Source organism: Nelumbo lutea, chromosome 1, assembly GCF_056320005.1.
Source record: "Nelumbo lutea isolate HS-2025 chromosome 1, American lotus-T2T, whole genome shotgun sequence".
In the NCBI taxonomy this organism is placed as follows: Eukaryota; Viridiplantae; Streptophyta; class Magnoliopsida; order Proteales; family Nelumbonaceae; genus Nelumbo; species Nelumbo lutea.
Window position 1 is genome coordinate 105,030,061 of NC_142684.1, and position 21,604 is coordinate 105,051,664.

Here is a 21,604-nt window from a genome sequence, read left to right on the forward strand (position 1 = left end):
ATAATGCTCATATGATTCACCGACTTACTCTTCCTGCACTTGCACTTATCTACTGCAGATGAAACCATTAAAAGAGCTCACCTTCAATTCTCCTAATATAACAGCCACAATGACATCTCGTCAGTTTCAGGTTATGTTGGATGTACTGAGCAATCTTCTCTTTGCACGTCTTCCCAAGTGAGTATATGCTTTTATTTCCCCTACCATTTTGTTTGTATGATTTGCAGTCTTTTTGACAAGATTTTTCTTAAAACTTAAAATTAATGAACAAAATAGTCCAAAATTCTAATTTGGAATATATAAATAGTCATTGTAATTGAAACTGGAAGCAAGGTTCAAAGTATTGAGACACCCGATATGCACAAACTTGCATATCTGGTGTTTCAAAGGTACACTTTTTTTGTAGTTTTTATTTTCAAAATTATACAGGGGGTTGGGTCTTAGGCCTGGATACCCCCTGAAAGTGGATTTAACCCAAAATACCTGTTATTTAACATATCGAGGTGCTACCAGAATGATATGATATGCCCTGATATTTGCGATGTTTTGAACCTTGATTGGAAGAGTTTTTTTTATGACTAAAAGTTTGGTTAGAATTCTGGTTACAGCTAGGTCTCCCCACTCTCACTTATTTTCTTTTCTAAATAACCTATCACCAATCTCTTTCTTGTATGCTCTAAAACACATGAGCTTTGTGTTTTTTATCAGCAAAGTAACTTTATTTATTAAACAGAAGAGCTCTTGGTGGATAGCAGCTGTATACTCTTCTCCATCCCTGTTCTATGTCATTAATCACCCAAATGCAATGTTTTAAAAGGCAGAGGCGTGACGCGAGGCATTCCACTACCTAGAGACGTGAGGCGTAGTTCAGAACGTAAGAGGCGTAAGCCTCCTTAAGGGGGGGGGGGGGAGGAGGAATAAGGAGGAAGGGGAGGAGGAAGAAGATGAAGGGGGGATCTTATTTTTTCTTTATTTTTAATAAACATCTTTTATATTAAGAAGAATAAAGGTGCATAGCCTCAGAGCGGAGCAAGACCCCCCCTAACACATACGCCTCTAGCACGCCTCATGAAAAAAGTGTACGAGGCCTATGCCTCAGAGGTGTCAGCGCCTCTGACATACACCTCAGGGCATTTTGGGAGTGCTTCGCCTGGAGGCACGTCTCCAGGCGCACGCTTCCCACGCCTTTTAAAACACTGCCCAATTGGTCTTCCTTCACCCATCATGGCCCACCACCAGATATATTCTGGACAAGTGAGTTGGGGTGATTCCATTGGAGCAAAGTTGGTCACTTCTGATGGGATTACAGCTTATGTATCCTCTAAGTTATTCTAGAGTGGAGGTAGGTAGCATATGTAGTGGTCTAGAATTGGGAGGTAAGATCCATGATGTTATTGTTGATATAGGTAGCTAGATGATTTGCATAAGGAACATCTTATTACAGTTCATTGAACATCTACAATTGGGGAGGCAATGAGCTAGCTGAGCTTTTATCCAGAAGTGGAGAGGGGGATAGGAAGAAGTCAATTGTCTTGGGTCTCAGAACTGCCTGAGTACAGTGTGTATTGTCTATTTGATGCATGGAGAGCTGTCTTGGGTCAACCTGGTGAGCTTCCATTCATGTTTTTCATGTTTCTTAGTGTAGTGTGTTTGTTGCCTTTTTTTTTTTTTTTTGAAAGCTGAGATTTTATTAAGCAGACAAGAGGAGTACAGCAGGGGGGGAGGGGGGAGAAGTTCCACCCCAAACAAGATCCTAGTTGACAGCTTACAAAATTACTGCTAAATCAGCTGGGAAGGAAGTTTTCATTCCAAACAATGCCCCCCCCTACAGGGATTTAATAACATTAGACCCCGTAAAGGCATTGATGACCAGTGCCAATTATCATCCTTTTAATTTTGCCACAATCCTCACAACTGGAACTGATGAGTCTTCAAAAGTCCTTTCATTTCTCTCCCTCCAAATGGACCAACACACTGCCAGAGAATTTTGCTTCATTTTCTAAGTGCAAGAGACATCCAAGATTCAACCAGAGAACAGATGTTTGCAGGCTCAGCCCACTGGAATCTGAACAGCTGCAGCATATAGCTCCAAACGGTATGGGAGAAATTACACTGAGTTAACAGGTGTGAATATTCTCCTCCACTTCTTTACATATGCAACAAGGGTTTATGGTCACCATACCTGTGGATCTTAAGACATCCACTGTTGGAATCTTTCTGCCCCCAAATCCAGCTCGAAGAGACTTCTTCACTTCTGTCATTGCTCATTGGACAAGCTTCCAAAGATTGAGCTAATTGAAAACTTGCCTGATAAATCAGCTGTTCACCAGGGCTGATCCTGCTCCAGAGGCTGAGGTTTTACTCTCTCTAAGATCTGCATCAGGTCAGCAAGAGACCCCAGCAAGGTTCAAAAAATCGTTACGTATCGACTGTATTGTCCAATACGTATCGTATCAGGTGCACCCTGATACGCCCCTACAGAGGGTGTATCGGGGTTTTCACCGGTTCAGGGGGTGGAACCTTAAACCGGCCCCCTCTACCGGATTTGAAAAAAAAAGTAAAAAAAAAAAAACAGTACCGATACTGTTTTTCTTGGGCGTATCGGGCGTAACGGTATTTAGAACCATGGGCCCCAGGTCCCAACCATTGACTGGCCTTCTCAGTCGCAAATTCATGCAAGTTTGTCTTGGGCAATGGCAAAAGTACTTGGGTAAGCTTGACTTAGTGAGATATCTCCACACCATATGTCCTTCCAGAAGTAGATGTATTCTCAATTTCCAAGCTTAAAAAAGATGGATTTGAAGCAGTCCCTGTTCAGCATGATACCCTTCCAAAGACTTGGTGCTTTAAGAGTTAAGAGTCAGTTACCAGGTTTGTTTCCCAGACAGGGTCAGCTTTTCCCATGCTTACAGCTTATCATTCTCTTCCACAATTCATTTTTCTCTATACTGAACCACAATAGTCATTTTGACAGAAGGGCCTTATTCATTTGTTTTAGTGGCTGAATACCCACTTCACCTTGTTGCTTTTGTTTGCAAACTTCCAAGCAACTAGGTGAAGATTTTTCTCATTCTCCTTGCCATCCCAAAGGAAATCATATTTCAAATCTTCCAGACTTCTAATGACCAAAGCAGGGGCTTTGAACAGAGACATGCAGTAGGTTGGGAGGTTTGACAAAGCAATTTGAATCGGATTGACGTGGACAGAAAAACAAATTACATGCAGCCCTTCAAGTGTACAGCAATAAGCACTAGAAATACCAAGCTGAGAACAACAAAACAAGTTGGATTTTTAGAGATTTTAGACTTGAACCTGAAGTAGAACACCTCCTGGAACAGTTCTGCTACAGTAGCAATGATATCAAGTTGGCCTCCTGCGTGGATACACAGTGATAGAGGGATTGGAAGGCGCCAAAATGGGTTGGCTCCTCAGAACCCAAGCTCCCAATACTTGAAAATCCTAGATGAGGCTGAGCTACAGCTCAAACAAGAGAGAAAGAACCAAAAATATCTCTACAGAAACAACCCCCTTCTCTTTTGTAAGACTCAATGGCTTGCTGGTGAAGCCAATTAAAATATTTACAAATGAACCCTTAGAATGTTTCTCTCTAACAAAGAACTCCTTAAGAACAAAATCAACTTCAAACAAACCCCAAAAGATGTACAACCAACTGCCCCTGACCAGAATCTGAACTAAAATGAAAAAAATACCCCTGGACCCAAACTGTCAACAAAGCTACCCAAAAACAACAATTTGGGATCCTACTACAAAAACATGCAAAACAGAATACATTCACATTTTTTTGGCCTCATCACAGAGTGATCTTCCTGCCTTGGGAGGCTTAGACAGATATCATCCTTTCCATCCTGCCAGCTTTAACCTCACTCTTTCAATGCCTGGGTCCCTTATCTCCTTAGCCCTATATTTTTTGTGCCGCAAATACTTGGTTGGAAGAGCAATTCTTCAACCCAACACTGCGGCTAGTTCTTCAATATCCGGCACCTCCCCCCACTGAAATTAATTCACTTTCTGCAGATTTATTTTTAATCCCAAAGTAGCTTGCTCAAGTCTTGAGAGCAGTCTTGAGAAAACGAGAGAGTTGTCAATGAATTGAACTAGAGTGACCTGCCGGCTACCTGGGGCCACTTTAAAACCCCCCAGCAGTCTTCCTTCAGCTTGATTAATCTGCTGAGAACTTCACTAACTATGCTAAACAAGAAATTCTTGTTATTGATAAACAAGAATTTCTGAGAGCTTCACCAACATGCTTCCTTTTCAAGTAATGGAATTCTTTTTGATCCTGTTATTGACAAGCATCAGTTGGCAAATCTATTTATGTTATCAAGTAATGCAGATGGTTTTCATCAATATTTGACTAAAACTCAAATGAAGGCAGCTAAGTGAAAGATGGAGAAAATCACTCCAATGGATTAACTTGAAATTTGGATATGTTGAAGCTTAGGAATTATACAAGACACTCCAATTCTCAAGCTACTCAGACTATATGAAGGCTTCCATCAATGGTTAAAATAATTTAGTTGTTGATGTTAGGGTCTGTTTAGCTAGTCAAAGTGTTTCTTTTATTTCGTTTTTTTCTTTCTGTTATGTCTGTTATTGTACTCAGGGGCGCAAGGGTCTTTTCCCATGTTATTTCTTCTGCCCTATATATATTAAAATAAAGGCTGGTGCCGCCAGCACTGTTAAATTGCAAAACCCTTCTCTCTTATCTTCTTCTCCTCTTCTCTTCTCTTCCTCTTATTTCTGGTCGGCCATACTGTCAAGACGGTACCAGAGCGGGAATACTGATTAAAGAGAGCAGATCGAACAACTTTTACTGAGAGAACAGATTGAACAGACTTGCTGAGCCTGGGCGGAACATAAATCTGAATCTGGACTGAAAAAGCAGCTCTACCACTGGTGCAGTTCTCCCATTTTCTCTTCTTTACCCTCCTTGGTCATGTACCGAGTGAAAACCATATGAATCTGGGCGGCTGAATGCTGTCGAATCTATATACCCCTGTTTTTCTTGGATTGTGTGATCCTGTTCATATGTTAAGACAACTGTAGGTCAAGGATGACCTGTCATCTCAATGATTCGATTTGATTATAAGTGATAAGGATCTCTCCTGCCCATTAATGGCTGTTAGACATTCTGGAATTCTGGTAGGTTGGGACTGTTAAAACTGTACAGGTCTGAAATCTGCCGAATACACCTCTGTTTTGTCCTGGATTTGGTACTGTTTGTGCTCAACCTGGTTTTTAAACCCAAGTGTGTGGGTGTGGACTGAGTGGAGCATTGTTGTGTGGAGTAAGGAGGGGTCCTAAGTCCGGTGTTTGGGACTGATTATCTGTTTGATCATGTCGTCTGAGAATTCTGCTACTTCAGAGATTTCAGGGAGCCACAGTGGAGTGAGTGGGGGAATGGATATGAGCTTTCCCATGGCTGTTATTCCCTTTGATGGTCTGAACTACCTTGAGTGGTCTAGGAGAATAAAACTCTACGTCACTGCTAGGGGGAAAACATGATACATCAATGGGAGAGTGAAGGAACCGAAGTATGGAAGTGCTGCGTATGATAGGTGGAACCAAGAGAATAGTATGGTGATGTCTTGGCTCTTGGTTTCAATGCTGTCACAAGTAAGGAAGACTTTAATGTGGGCTGAAACTTCTTGTGAGATATGGGAACAAGCGAAGTCCACTTATTCAGAGCAGAGACACTATGCCAAGATATATCAACTGCAAGCTGAATCCTCTACTTGCAAGCAGGGGGAGAGGAGTCTCTCGATGTACTATTCTGATTTGACATCAATATGGAAAGAACTTGATCACTATCAAAATGTGAATTGGAAGTGTGATGAAGATGCAGAGGCCTATAAGTCACATGTATCTCAGCAACGAGTTTTTGTTTTCCTCGTAGGGCTGAATCCTTCGTATGAGATCATCAGGGTGCAGATCTTGGGTAGTAAAGACTTGCCATCAGTTCAAGAGGTGTATGCCTTAGTGCAGTTAGAAGAAAGCAGAAGTGTGATGAATGGTGTAGAAGGGGAGTCAGTTGCCCTAGCTGTCTGGGGAAATTCAGATACAAATGTTGGAGGTGGTTTTAAAAAAGGTGACACTCAGAAAAAACATATGATAAGAGCAAACTTTGGTGCACTCACTGCCAGAAGACACGACACACGAAAAATACATGTTGGGATCTCCATGGAAAACCTAAACGGGCACAGGATTTGGGTAAGAAGTCAACACCTGATCAGGACAAGAAACCAGGCCAATAGAATAAAAAAAGGTATAACTCAGCTAATATGGCATCGACAGAGACTAGTCCTTTGGTAACTCAGGAGAGGCATCCCAGTTCTGACCCTAAGGAAGATATTATCAACTCCTTTCGTGAACATTTAGAATTGTATGGTAGGACTCTCTGCCAGATGGATTCTGGTCCTACTCCCTCTACCTCATCTCATACTACTGATTCTCCTTGGATTATTGACTCTGGAGCTTCAAACCACATGACTGGTAAGTCAAATTTGTTTCAGACATATAACCTTCTCTTTGGGAGAGATAAGGTAAGACTGACTAATGGTTCTTTTTCTACCATAGCTGGCCGAGGTACCATACTTCTCCCACTTGGCCTTATCCTTCCTAATGTACTGCATGTTCCGAAATTACCTATTAATTTGTTGTCCATTAGTAGTCTAACTCACTCCTTGAACTGCTCAGTCACTTTTTTTCCGTCTTCATGTGTGTTTCAGGATTTGGCCTCGGGGAAGACGATTGGTAGAGGAAGCATGGTGGATGGTCTCTACGTGTTGGAGAATAATGCTGGTCTTGTGGCGACAGGGTCCATGAGTTCGTCAAGTGAAAGTCAAGCCTATTTATGGCATAATCGTCTAGGTCATCTTTCTTTTGAGTCGTTAAAAGTTATGTTTCCAAAGTTGTTTGTCCTTGTCAGTGAGTCAGTTACAATGTCAAACTTGTCAATTGAGTAAGCATTGTAAAAGTTCTTTACCTTTGCGAAATAAAAGATCTGAATTTCCATTTCATATTATTTATTCTGATGTTTGGGGCCCTATTACTCTACCTACTGAGGCTGGCTATAAGTACTTCATTACCTTGATTGATGATTATTCTAGATAGACTTGGGTTTACCCTATGCGGTCTCGAGATGAAGTGCCACAAATTGTGAAACATTTTCAACGCATGGTGTTCACTCAGTTCAAAACGGAAATCCATATCTTCCAGTCGGACAATGTGAATGAATATTTCCATAGTGATCTCACGGAGTTTTTTGCTTCGAGTGGGTCACTTCAGCGAAGCTCTTGTGCTAGGACACCCCAACAAAATGGTGTGGCTGAACGGAAGAACTGTCACCTTCTCGAAATCGCTCGTGGTCTATTGATTCATATGAATGTGCCAAAACGGTTTTGGATGGATGCAGTCTTGTGTGCTACGTGTATCATCAATCGTATGCCCTCTCGGCTACTAGAGTATAAGGCCCCACATCAGCTTTTGTTCCCTATAGCCCCGTTGTCCACCATTCCGATGTGTGTTTTTGGGTATCGTTGCTTTGTCCATAACCTGTCCCCTACTCGTGGTAAGCTTGATCCTCGGGCTATTCCGTGTGTTTTTCTTGGTTACCCTTTATCTCAAAAGGGGTATCGCTACTATGATCCCATTGCTCGCAAGTACTATGTTTCCGTTGATGTCTCATTCTTTGAGAATCAACCTTTTTTCTCGATTTCTCCTTAGGGGGAGAGTAGGGTTGAGGAGAAACAGGCGACAAATCAAATTCAACTACCTCCTTTACCCGATCCTCCTCCATTCCGGGTTTTTCATCGTCGCCATAAGAGCCAGCAGAGTTCAAGAGCCGTGGAACTTGACACTATGCAACCAACATCATCGGATTCACCCGAGGTAGATCTGTCTCATCAGCCAGGTACACTTGCTCCTATTGATGTCTGTTCCTCTAAATGTTGATTCACCTATCACCAATGATCTTAATATTCCTATTGCTAAGAGAAAGGGTGTTAGGTCTTGTACCACTAATCATCCTATCTCTAATTTTGTGTCCTATGAGCATGTTTCGCCTTTATACCATGCCTTCCTCTCTTCTGTGGATAGTGTCCCCGTTCCTAAGACTGTGGCAGAAGCTTTGTCTAAACCTGAATGGACAGATGCAATGCAGGAAGAAATTGATGCTGTACACAAAAATGGAACTTGGGAGTTAGTAGACCTTTTTGATGGGAAGGAACCAATGGGGTTCCAGTGGGTGTTCACAGTGAAACACAAGGCTGATGGAACTGTTGAAAGGTACAAGGCTAGACTGGTAGCAAGAGGCTTTACACAGGTATATGTAGTGGACTATGCAGAGACTTTTGCTCCAGTAGCCAAGATGAACTCTATCAGGATTCTTCTTTCCTTGGCAGCAAATCTTGATTGGGTACTTCACCAATTGGACATAAAAAATGCTTTCTTGAATGGTGACTTGGAAGAGGAAGTGTACATGACCCAACCCCAGGGTTCTGTGCCAAAGGCAGTGAACAAAAGGTGTGTAGGTTAAAAAAATCTCTATATGGGTTGAAACAATCACCTCGGGCTTGGTTCAGTAAGTTCCATTTAGCAGTTCAACAGATGGGGTTCAAACAATGTCATTCAGATCATACTCTAATTGTGAAAAGAGGTGAAGGTAAAATTGCAAATCTTGTTGTGTATGTGGATGACATAGTGATCACAGGAGATTAAGAGGCTGAAATTCGGAGACTAAAAAAATTCTTAGCCACTCAATTTGAGGTGAAGGATCTAGGCCCCTTAAGTTACTTCCTTGGAATTGAAGTTGCTCGCTCTCACAAGGGCATCTTTACTTCCCAACGGAAATATGTACTAAATCTACTAGAAGGTACATGCAAGTTGGGGGCAAAACCATTTGATACACCAATTGAACCTAATCATCATCTGGGAGACAAACAACGATAATTTTTGAAAGATGTAAAGAAGTTCCAGAGACTCGTGGGGAGACTTTTGTATTTGTCTATGACCAGGCCTGATATTGCCTATGCAATGGGTGTCCTTAGTCAATTCATGCAGAACCCTAGGACAACTCATTTTGAGGCTGTAGAGAGGATCTTGACATATCTCAAGAAGTTACCTGGAGTTGGTTTGTTGTTCCAGAAACACAGTCACTTAAAGGTGGAAGTATATACTGATGCAGATTGGGCAGGAGCAGTGAATGACTGAAAGTCTACCAGTGAGTATTGTGCCTTTGTAGGAGGAAACCTGGTCACATGGAGAAGTAAAAGACAAAGTGTGGTGGCTAGATCTAGTGCTGAAGCAGAGTATAGAGCAATGGCTCATGGGGTTGCGGAAATCATGTGGATAAGAAATCTATTAGGTGAACTGGGTTTCGCAGTGAGCAATCCTATGTCACTCTACTGTGACAATAAAACTGCCATCAATAATTGCTGCTAATCCAATCCTGCATGATAGGACGAAACACATTGAAGTGGACAAGCATTTTATTAGAGAGAAACTTGAAAGTGGAGAAGTGTGTACACCATATGTCAGCTCAGAAGAACAACTTGCAGATATCTTCACCAAAGGTCTTCATCATGTGCGGCACAAAGATTTATGTGACAAGTTGGGCATGATTGACATCTGTGCTCCATCTTGAGGGGGAGTGTTAAAATAATTTAGTTGTTGATGTTAGGGTCTGTTTGGCTAGTCAAAGTGTTTCTTTTATTTCGTTTTTTTCTTTCTGTTATGTCTATTATTGTACTCAGGGGCACAAGGGTCTTTTCCCTTGTTATTTCGGGTGCCCTATATATATATTAAAATAAAGGCTGGCGCCGCCAGCACTGTTACATTGCAAGACCCTTCTCTCTTCTCTCTTCTCTTCTTCTCCTCTTCTCTTCTCTTCTCTTCTCTTCCTCTTATTTCTGGCCGGCCATACTGTCAAGAGAAGTTACTGTTGCTGGATTTTTAAGACTGTAGACAGTTGGTCATAGTCAAAGTTAAATGGTTGATTAATGGGCCTCACATCTAGGGTCACCCACATAAAGTGTTTGTGGTTCAAATTTTATGATAATCAGATTATTGGTTACTGGTTAATGAGTTACAGTAGTTCTTCCAGAATGGAAAATTGAGATCATAAAGTCTAATTTCTTTTGGTAGTGTACAACTACCAGAGGTGCCTTAGGTGGTTAATATTAATGATTTATGGGGTAGGAGACCGCAAAGGCTCCTCACACTATTCATGCCACTTTTGCATCTTATTGTTATTTGAACTGTTTCTGTTTTTAGCAATAAGGGAATTGAGTTTCTTCTGTTGTTCTCTTTAATTGACCACTATTGAGAACTGATTTGGTTTTTATCATTCTGCTTTCATTGTTTGCTGTAATAGATCTTCCACTATTATCTGTGTGCTAGTTTGCATTTTCTGGTTACATTATGAAGTGTCAATAATAAATAATAATTATGTTCTTTGTAATAGTGACAGAATTAATAGTACTTCTTGGTATCATATGATGCTGCTAAAGTTGATGGAAATTTGAAATTTTGAATGGACTGAAACCAGTGGGTGGCCATGTAAAATCATGAAATAACCATTTCTATCACCTGGCTCAGCATATATGATCTCTTATTGTACATAAAAGATGGATTATGAGCTCACATTCACATTGCTTTTTTAATGTAATTTTTTTGTCAATTCATATTAGATGAAATATCAAAAGGCCTAGAACAGGAACAAAAGGTGCATTGGCTTGGAAATATTAGTCTTATTCTTTGAATTTGCAAATTGGGTGGTTCAGGCCTCGGAGAAGTAGTCTTTCATACCTTGCTGATGATGATGAAGATACTGAAGAAGAGGCAGATGAAGTAGTTCCTGATGGTGTTGAAGAGGTTGAACTTGCAAGAATAGTCCTTGAACAGACAGAACGAGAGCGGAAGTTGCTGCTCGATGACATTAGGAGGTTGTCTGCTTGTAGTGATAGTTCGGGGGAAGGATACTTGTCTCCAGAAAAGGATGGCAATTTGTGGATGGTTACCTGTGGAAGATCTACACTTGTAAGATGTCAATTTTATGATATAGATATAAATGGAAGGGCCTGTGAATTGTAATGCTTCTGTTATTCTTATTGACTTTTGTTTCTCATCAATGCATTTGTGGTGATGGTGTATATATTGTCATCTTTTCTTTATATCTTTCACGCACTGTAAGATAGCTATTAATATTAAATCTAGAAGTTGCAGAGAATGCCTACTTATGTTTTTTACGCTTATATCATTTGCATATCCTTATTACACATTCATCCAAATTGAATCTTGTAAAAGATGCTGTTGCATTGATTTTTAGTGTAACGAGCTTGTCATCTAATTTTGAGAGCCTGGTTATTCTTAATAAATCATGTCTGAGGCATGTAGTTTCCTATTTATTGTAAAAATAGACCCTAGGAAAGGTCTGGAGTTCGAAGGGCTGGGATATACTTGGATTCAGAAATGCCAGCATAAAATGGATAAGGTGTATCAGGACTGTTATACCTAGTCCTAGGCTTGTTTTATCTCATGTTAATTCACATTTGGACATAATTATGCCACATTAATAAAGTTAGAAGTTACCTAAAAAAAGTAATAAAAACACTGTAATGACTCCCCCTTTTCTTTATAAATATAGCCAGAATAGGGGAAAGCCCTTTCATTTCTTCTTCTTTTCCTTGCAATTAATCTTCTATATGTTCTGTCATCATCAACATGATAAAAACCTCATCTTTTCACTTTTTTTCCCCTTCTTTGATTTAAAACACACATGATAAGGATACAGGATTACTAACTTGTACATATTGTTTAATGGATGTAGGAGCTAGGCAGCTTTGGCTGCCTAGGGGCATGTCTTTGGACTATACTTTGTAATTACAAAACGATATTAATAATGTAACTGTTATCAATAAAAAATTAATACACACACACACACATTCTCTTTATACTTCCATTTATTTGCATCATCTGAACAGGACTTCATCCCCTAATTTTTAATAAGATATGTAATATTGTTTTAGTTATATGTACAATGTTTGATTCTTTCACGTTAGATCATTTTTAGTGTCTTCTAGTTGTTACACAAAGTCACCAACTAGGGAAGCAAGCTACTCTATACTACCATAAAAAGTGGGAATGAGGTATTTGGCTTTTTGAGCTTTTCTTGACTAAAATACTCCTATTTTTTGAATTTGGTCCTTACTCTATTGTAAGGACAGAAAATGTAATTTGAACTACTACTTTAAGTTCATTCCATTCCCTCTCATTCAGTCCTATATTTAAGGTTTTAATTCTTATTCTCTCTCATTAAATACTATATTTAAGGTGTTAACTTCCATTTTCTCTCATTAAATAATATATTCAAGTATTTGTGTTTCTCAACAATAAATGTTACTAATTAAATCTTTACCCAATAATTAAAAAATTTTAAACCTATGTTTTTCAAATCGACCAAAAAACAACTGTTCTTCCATTTGGGTGGTGGGTTAGTTCAACCATCCAAGTCAAAGGGTTGATACATAATGCTATAATTACATAATAAAAATAAAAAAATGGATAAAATATTAAAAATTACAATAAATGTATATATATATATATATATTTAAAAATTGGGCACACCTAATATTATATATTTGTCATATTAAATAAAAATATGCATGACATATAAGAAGTATTTTTATTAATGATGGAAATTAAATACAAATTTTAAAGTTGAGCCAAAGAGGAAACCGTTTTCCTGTTTGGGCAGTGAATCAATGGTTCAACCTTTTAGGTCAAATGGATCAACCCTTGATGTCAAATAATTAAATAATAAAAACTTAAATAATAGAGACACAATAAATATTAAAGAATACAGAAAATTGTGTAGAATGCACTTGGCTACATCTCTAATAGTTTATATTCATCATATTAAACAAAAATAAGGTGATAAATAAGAATTCATTTTCTTAATGATGGAAATGTAATTTAAAAATAAAACTAACTTGAAAAACAAGTTTGTGTTTCCATTTGGGTGCCTAGTCAATGGTCCAACCATTTAGGTAAAATGGGTCAACCAATGATGCCATAATTAATTAGTGAATTTAAAATATATAGAAATAAAAAAATACAAGAAATACATAAAATTAAAGGAAAATATTTGAGACATTTCTAATGTTATACATTTATCCAAGGTTCAAAATTTTGATATGGTACGCCCCATATCGGGTGTCTTGTATTGTATCGGTAGCTCCCCGAAACCCCAAATAAGGGGTATTTCGGAATTTGGCCACTTTCAGGGGGTAGGCACCGACCCATGTTGATTACTTATTTTTATTTCATGGGTTCTGATAAGGACACAGAAATTATAATTATAATATTGTCTGAAATTGTTACATGTAATGCACATGCACATTTACTAGTTCATAAAAGGGGAGAACAAACTAAAACTGCCTAGATTTTTATAAAAAATATCTTTGCTTTAGTGATGCCTAATGTGAGACTTAATTCTGTTCTTTTGTAACTTTCTGTTGTTACACATTACAACCTCACAATCTACACCTTTTTAGGTCCAATTATTGAAAAAGGAGCTTGGAAACACTCACAAATCTCGAAAAGCAGCATCTGCATCATTAAGAATGGCTTTACAAAAAGCTGCACAACTACGGTTGATGGAGAAGGAGAAGAACAAAGGCCCTTCCTACGCCATGCGTATTTCTTTGAGGATCAATAAGGTGGTCTGGAGCATGCTTGCAGATGGTAAATCTTTTGCTGAGGCTGAGATAAATAACATGGTGAGTGTATAGAGACACAAAATAAATAGCTTGTTATGTCTTCATAGCTAATTTCCATATAATTTTGTATGATCTCTTCTATATCCTTTCAAATGCCATGTACTGTTTCAAAAACTACAAACACCATGGAAGAGATTATAAGTAGGTCTGTTTAACTTTTCTTATGGTTGTAGGCTTGATCAGTTTAACTTCATATAAGAATATACAGGGGTTTGTCCCATTGTTTGCCCAGACAACCCGATACTTTATTTTCAGATAATAATATATACCAGTATGTTAAAGGTTTTCGTGGTTCTATTATTTCCTTTCTTGGTGGCATTGGCAACTATTTCATGGAATTTAACTCTAATAAAAGATTTAAATTTCTGAACAGATATATGATTTTGATCGTGATTACAAAGATGTTGGTATTGCTCAATTTACAACCAAGTCATTTGTTGTGAGAAATTGCCTGGCTAATGCCAAATCTGACATGCTACTATCTGCATGGAATCCTCCACCTGAATGGGGAAAGTATGTACCTCTTTCCTTTCTATCTGTTTCACCATGTTGACTACATTTTCGAACTACAAAGTTCTGATCTCCTTTTTTCCATTCCAGCCTTGTATTTACACTTGGTGTCCTTTCCAAAATGGTCGTCCTCTTGTATTACTTGATATTATTCTAGATACAGGATAGGACTAGATAATTTTAGAAGGATATCATTTTTGTTCCATAGAACTCTTAAAATATTGACTATTTTGATTGCAGAAATGTTATGCTTCGTGTCGATGCAAAGCAGGGAGCTCCAAAGGATGGAAACTCTCCCCTTGAACTCTTCCAGGTTATCAGTCTTCCTTTCTTCATTCAATCAGTATCTAGGCTTTTTTTTTTTTTATGGATATGATTCTTATTTTAACTATTTGTCAAGTAACAAATAATGCAGTGTTATTTAGAAATTAAAGAGGCATTTTTTCTATGATTTTATTAGACCTTTATACATAGGAAGATTGTTGAATCTGTTTGGAATTTAGATATAAAGGGAAAGTATCAAATAAATATATAAAATGAGATGTCTCTGATAAATGGTTTGTGAAAGAGCTGCTAGACCTTGCTTTTTTCAAAGAAACTTTGACTGTGACCAAGAATTCGTTAACTTTGTCTCTTGCATGTCTTCAACTTCGTGCTGAATCTTTTTTTTTTCATTCTTTGTTTCTTGCTTTCCTTTTTTATTTTCTTGGCAATAATAAAGAGAACGAAAGCTTCTAAAATCTCCTTCCCATCCGCATTCTCAACTGCATTTATCAATAATAAAAAAAGTATATATCATCATTTTTCTTCTCTATGCAATTAATAAAAGTTTTTGTTATTTATAAGTATGTACAGAAAGGTATACATAGCTACTGCTAAAGATCCCTTCCCAAAAACAATATTTAAATAGGAAATATCTCTTTTTGAATGAGTTGAATCCTGGGGAGGGAGGGAAGCAAGGAGAGAGAAAGTTGCACCCTGAACTCTGATGCCACTGCTTCTGAAGTTGCAACTTACCTGTTCCTTCCATTTGTTAGGTACTGTTTTTTCTACCTTGTGGACTTTTGCATGCTATATGTGAAAGCAGTTTTTGTCCAAGGTGGTCTTTGGCTCTGAATTTCTTGAAGAATGTATGGTGACTGGATAGTTGCTTACATAAACTGAGATCATGTGCTTTTCCATATTGTAGGTTGATATCTACCCACTGAAGATACATTTGACAGAAACAATGTACAGAATGATGTGGGAGTATTTTTTTCCTGAAGAAGAACAAGACTCACAACGGCGGCAGGCAAACCTCTAACCTAACTTTTTCTGTGGCACCATGTACTAACCATATTTCCCTGTAACAGTATTAATTTGGTGAAACATGCAGGAAGTTTGGAAAGTTTCAACTACTGCTGGCTCAAAACGTGGAAAGAAAAGCATATCTATCCATGAAACAGCTGCATCAAACATTCATTCAACAAAAGAATCTGATGTTTCCTCCAAATTGGGTGCCTCTACAGCATCCTTGGTTACTTCTGGTGCTATCCAGACGTCATCTCACTCTGATTCCTCCCAAGTGAGTTTCCTGAAGTTTGCCAAGTTAAATATTTTCCTTTTAAGGTCAATTGATATATGCAAATTGAATCAATCCTCAAGTTTGGGGGGAAATTAGTTTGTAGAGATCAAAATAGTATGGCTGGTGATCTTGAGGAGTCTTTTTGTGAGTGCGTGGTGGTGCATATTTTGATTGAGTTTGAGTTTTTGTCTTTTATTTTTCCCCAGTAAATTCTTAGGTTTGGGATTCCTTGTGTGGTAGGATTTTGGGGATGTTGCTTTGTTTCACCTTCTTTGTCCCTCTCAACCTGCTTCCACTAGTTTTTAGCACCAGGAAAAAAATATTACTTTCTCTCATGTTCACTGCACTAAATATACAAACAAAGGACTGTCCAGAAAATTGACCAAAAACTTAAAGCAAAAAGGATCAAATATGCTGGAGTTATTACATTTTATGTCTTTGGAATGCCTCTATATACATGTTCCCAAAATGTTGGAACTTATCAAATTTTACCTTTAATGATTTGCTCCAGCTCCTAGACACTTTACGGGTTAACCATCCAATCTGCCTAAAAGATTTTGGTGCGAACAGAAATGTAATTGAAACATGGCTAGAAAAATTCATAAACAGAAAGTGCTCATCTCCATCAAAGGGTCTGTTTCTTGTCTGGAAATCCAATGCAATACACTAAATGGTGGATTCTACAGTTCTGTATGGACATGAATAGTGTTGCTTTAACCTAAACTTGTCTTTGCAACCTATCCCCAAGTACTTTAATTAAATTAAACAATAAGAAGGGAAAATGTAGGTCTCTTGTTTTAATAGTTTCCTAAGATGGGTGAGCTATAGAAGAGGCAGTGGCGCACTCCAGAAGAAGGGAGAACATGAGCAAGAAGTTAGTGGTAAATGCATTGGGTATAGAAGAGGAATTGAGAAGGGAGGTCAGCAAATTCTATCATAAGTTTTATAAATAACGGAATACCAGACTGGGGTTGGATGGTCTGCTCTCAAGTAAAATCTCAAGAGCAGAAAGCTGAGTTCAAACTTCCTTTTCTAGAAGGGAAAGTGTGGGAGGTGTTTTCAAGCATGGAGAAAGGCTCCTGGCTGCAACAGGCTCACGATGTGCCTTCTATGAAAAATGCTGGCTACAACAGAATCACAATGCGGCTCTAATTGGTGTTTTTTTTATAATTAACAGAAACTTTCATTAAGAGATATTAAGAGAAAAAGATACAAGAGGAGGGAGGGGTAAAATCTCTTAACCCTCCCTAATGGTACATTTCAAGTAACAATATTGCCCAGAATAGATTGACTCTTCAAAAAAGTTTAGTCTTATCCCAATGAGCCACCCTAATAGAAATTAATTTGATGATGGTATCCTTATTTCTTTCTTTCTCATGGAAGGTCCTTGGATTCCTTTCCTCCCAAACTGTCCAACAGATAGCTGCTCTTATGCATTTCCACAGGATTTTCCTCTCCTCTTTAACCCCCTAACTGAAGTAGAATGGAACAAACTTTGAACATTTGGAGGGGAGGTCCACCTGCAACCAAAAAGAGAGGAAAACCAACACCAGATCTCTGAAACAAAGGGGCATGATAGCAATAAGTGATGACAGGTCTCACCATTGTCCTTACATAGGATGCACTAGTGCGGGGATAAACACCAATTAGGCCTTTTTCTTTGAAGAGCAGCTAATTTTGGGTGGGATTGGTCTACCCCAAACTTCCAAGACTGGGAATGGGTATCCAAAGACAGGTGGGGAATGAGCCAAGTCTTTGAAAAAGGAAGAGAGAGAAAACACCCGAGGGGGAAGGGACCCAAATCCTACTATCCCTCATAGAGGGATCAATACCCACCTCGTCTAGGATTTTGAGCAAATCAGAAATAAGATTTACTTCAGAGTCTCTAAGAGCTCTTCTAAAACCCTAGTTCCAATTAACAGTAGAACTAGAAATGGTCAGAAAGGTGGAAGCTAGCTCATTTTTAAACCTCCAAGGAGAAGCTCTTCTAACCCTAGATGATACTCCCATGTCCCAGCCATCTGTCGCTTGCCCATGAACACTTAAAGTTACTCGAGCCCATTGCTTATCCCTCTCCAAAGTCAATCTTCAAAGCCATTTCCCTAGTAGAGCTTCATTCTTTTTCTGCAAATTACCCAATGCAAGCCCACCATCACTTTTGGTTTTGGTAACTATATCCCACCTGACTCTATGATCCCTTTTCTCCTCTCTTGGTTCCCATAAGAAATCTTTCATTAACTTTTCCAAAGTCCCACATACTCCCTCAGGAATTTTGAACACAAACAAAAAGTAAACAAGCAGATTAGCTAATGTTGACTTAATCAAAGTTATCCTGCCACCCAGAGAGAGGTAGTTTTTCTTCCAAGAGGCTAACCTCTTTATAAATCTGTCAATCACCTTGATTAGGGGAAATGATTAAGGGTAGCACCTCTCTAATTCTTCGAGATAACACCTTGGCAATGATTTTATAAAGACTTTTTACCAAACTGATGGGCCTGAACTCTTTGGAGTGACAAGCCCCTACCTTTTTTCGGGATCAAAGCAAGGAAGGTAGAATTCAGACCTGGATTAATCACCCCTTCTTTAAAAAAATTCAGAAAACACTCTTTAAATATCATCCTTAAGTATCTCCCAGCAGTCTTGATAAAAAGACATCGTAAAACCATTAGGGCCAGGTGCTTTAGATCTATCCATAGAGAAGATAGCAATTCTTATTCTTCCAACCACTCCCTCGATTCTCGAGGAGCCTAGGCCAACCCAAACCTTCAATCCCTAACCTTCTAATCAGAGGCCTTCTGAAGATAGATTTGAAGTGGTCCACAAAAGCCCCTTCACCCATTTGACATAGCACAAAAAGAATTTCTCAATTCCCCTTCACAATGAGCACCCATGGGTTATTGTTGACTGACCTGGGTCCAATGTAGGTATTTGCTGCCAAACTTTGCAGCTTGCCTCCACATAACTGTTAGCTGTGTACTGAAACACCAATTAGGATAAAATGGTTTGCCCATCCCTCTTCCCTTATATAATCACTCTCCTAGTCATACTAGGAGCTGAATTCAAATCAAATTTGGATTAGGGTTTATCCTTATAGATAAACTCTTACCTTGTTAGAAGAATGGGTGCTCCATACTCATATCCATGACCCAAATTCACCCCAAGTCACATTGTCATGTGCCTACTTAACTAATCATATTAATATGTTTCAGCTAATCCGAACTATGTTTCAAGTGGCCCTCTTAGTTGGTTTGGATGGATTTCGAAAATGGGCTTTATTTAATTAAAATGTGGTTCCAGGTATCAACTAAACTAACTGGTTGAAATCTGGTCAAGGCCGCAGAATTATACCTTAATCCAGTCTGTTTAATCCTTTTTAATGAGCTTTACAGCAGGCCCAAAAATATCTGTTTTATAAGATACACGTAGATTTGTTTCTGATAAAAGAGCCTTTATGATCATTGAATCTAAATGATGAAAACCACTCAAATTTGTTTCTGATCTCAACAATAACAAAAAATGGGAAAAATAGAAGAAAAAGTTTCTTTGATGGTAGTGAATTTAATGCTTTTGATCATCAGTATACCTATTGAAGTTTATTAATCTTCTCTACGTATGATTGTTTGCTATGATTTTTTGAATCTTTAATGTGCAACTATACTTCTAACAATCCCTTAAATTTCATTAATAAGTTCCATATTTTTAATAATCTATCCCTAACTTCTCTATTTTTTTTACATATCTTAGGAAAATTAGCAAATTATCTAAAAATGTTTCCCCATCTCTGCATGGTAAAATGCCTATCAGTATCATTATTGCAAACCATGGGTGTTCCTTATCAATGTATTGTTAACTGATGTAGGTATCAAAGTTGCAAAACTTAAAAGCAAATATTGTATGTGGCTCAACTTCAGAGCTCAGACGCACATCTTCATTTGACAGAACATGGGAAGAGAATGTGGCAGAATCTGTGGCTAATGAACTTGTATTACATGTTCACTCTTCAAGCATTGCTTCCTCAAAAAGTGGACCACTCAATTCAACACCAGAGCATCACGAGGAGTCCTCTAGAAATAAATCGAGAGACCCAAAATTAATAAAATCTGGCCGTTCATCTCATGAAGAAAAGAAAGTTGTTAAGACTCATGATGAAAAAAGAGCTAGACCTCGCAAGATGATGGAGTTTCACAATATCAAGATAAGTCAGGTTGGTTAAACTTAATTTGAAAGTATATTACAAATCTGAACTTGACATCAATGAAGTTCAACTTTTCGTTTGTAATGATCTTGTAGGTTGAGCTTCTGGTTACATATGAAGGATCAAGATTTGCTGTGAGTGATCTAAGATTGCTTATGGACACATTCCACCGTGTTGAGTTCGTTGGCACATGGAGGAGACTCTTTTCACGAGTAAAGAAGCATATTATCTGGGGAGTCCTAAAATCTGTAACAGGAATGCAGGCAAGTAATCTGTGCGGATACTCATTTTGTTTAATGAAATCACTTTCCCTGCTACAACACTATCTAAGTTAATAATGTTTGGTGTAAGCTTCATTTGTTCACCAGTCTAATCCTTCGGGTCATTTTTATTTTTTATAGAAAAAAAAGAAAATGCTTATGCAACCCAAAAATAACAGAAGAAACCAAGTAGGGAATGTTTGCAGAGAATCCAACCCATCACCTCAACCTCTGAAAGCCTCTATACAAAAATAAAACTCCATAACCACCAATGGAATGCCCCGTATTTTTCTTTTTTCAAAAGAAATGTATTTTATTTAATTATAAACAAACCATTTACAAGGTCCTGGGCAATAAGTCAATGTGCATGGACAATTCCATCTATACATTCTATTCATTATGGTTGGATACAAAAAGTGTCCTGCCCTCAAAAGTGACCTGTAAGGAATATTCTTGAAGCTATTGTTGTTTGCTACCCATGGGTATTTTTTCCCCGTCCCCATAACAAATTTAATGACTGTATTCTCTGAGTTGCTTTAATTGTCTAAAAGTCTTGAGTTCCTTTCTGACTAGATGGTGCAAATCACAGCCAACGGCACAATTCCCCAAATAACCCTTCCTCAACTTCCAAGCAATGTTCAAAGTATCGAGACACTTGATATGTATGAACTTGTGTATTGGGTGTTTCGTAGGAACATTGAACATTCTTCTTGTTTTTTTAGTTTTTTTTTTCAAAATTTTACAGGGGGTCTAGGGCTTGGATCCCTCTGAAAGTGGTCAAAGGACGAAAAACCTGTTATTTAGTGTATTGGGGGTGCTACCAGAGTGATACAATAAGCCCAATACGCCCCAATATGTTGCAATATTTTGAACCTTGCTGCTAACTGCATAAAAATGCTTCCAGATTGGTTGGAAGTGATGATCCACTAATTCTGTTTCCTCTCCACACTTTTAGCATGTGCTGTTTTCCACCCCCATTCCTCTTCTTAAACATTTTCTCAAAGTGACAGTCCATAGAAAGAAAGCCACTTTTTGGGGAGCTGCAGTTTTCCATATTCTTTCCACAGGTGATCTTCCTGTCTCTCCTTTGGTTAGCTTTTTTTTATAAAATAACTTAACAGAAAACCACCCAATCCTTTCCCAATGCCATATTCTTCTGTCCGTTATCTCCATAACAGGCCTGGTTGCATAAGTTCCAAGTATGGCCTAACCTCTCAATTATTTATTCCCCTTCTGAAAGTGGGACCATTCACCTGAATCATCCTGATAGAAGAAG

The 21,604-nt window shown here is 38.4% G+C and overlaps 1 protein-coding gene and 1 long non-coding RNA gene across 4 annotated transcripts in view; one reads left to right on the forward strand and one right to left on the reverse strand.

Annotated features, from left to right (window-relative positions):
* SAB (HYPERSENSITIVE TO PI STARVATION 4) overlaps window positions 1–21,604 on the forward strand; it is a 108,895-nt gene that overhangs the window by 75,713 nt on the left and 11,578 nt on the right. For 2 of the 3 annotated variants that reach the window (XM_088967119.1, XM_088967126.1), the window contains exons 13-21: window positions 59–177; window positions 10,803–11,058; window positions 13,575–13,799; window positions 14,173–14,312; window positions 14,550–14,622; window positions 15,499–15,600; window positions 15,685–15,873; window positions 19,733–20,077; window positions 20,164–20,331. In XM_088967119.1, the coding sequence (XP_088823245.1) occupies window positions 59–177; window positions 10,803–11,058; window positions 13,575–13,799; window positions 14,173–14,312; window positions 14,550–14,622; window positions 15,499–15,600; window positions 15,685–15,873; window positions 19,733–20,077; window positions 20,164–20,331 (1,617 nt within the window). Of the gene's footprint in view, window positions 1–58; window positions 178–10,802; window positions 11,059–13,574; window positions 13,800–14,172; window positions 14,313–14,549; window positions 14,623–15,346; window positions 15,468–15,498; window positions 15,601–15,684; window positions 15,874–19,732; window positions 20,078–20,163; window positions 20,332–21,604 lie in introns of those variants that run through there. The other variant, XM_088967166.1, reaches the window with a different exon arrangement.
* The window catches only part of LOC148876566 (uncharacterized), a 54,296-nt gene that overhangs the window by 19,069 nt on the left and 13,623 nt on the right, over window positions 1–21,604 (reverse strand). Inside the window, exons 2-3 of the long non-coding RNA XR_016106477.1 lie at window positions 13,611–13,782; window positions 10,828–11,039 (exon numbers count right to left, since the gene is read on the reverse strand). This is a non-coding gene — a long non-coding RNA (uncharacterized LOC148876566). The remainder of the gene's footprint in view (window positions 1–10,827; window positions 11,040–13,610; window positions 13,783–21,604) is intronic.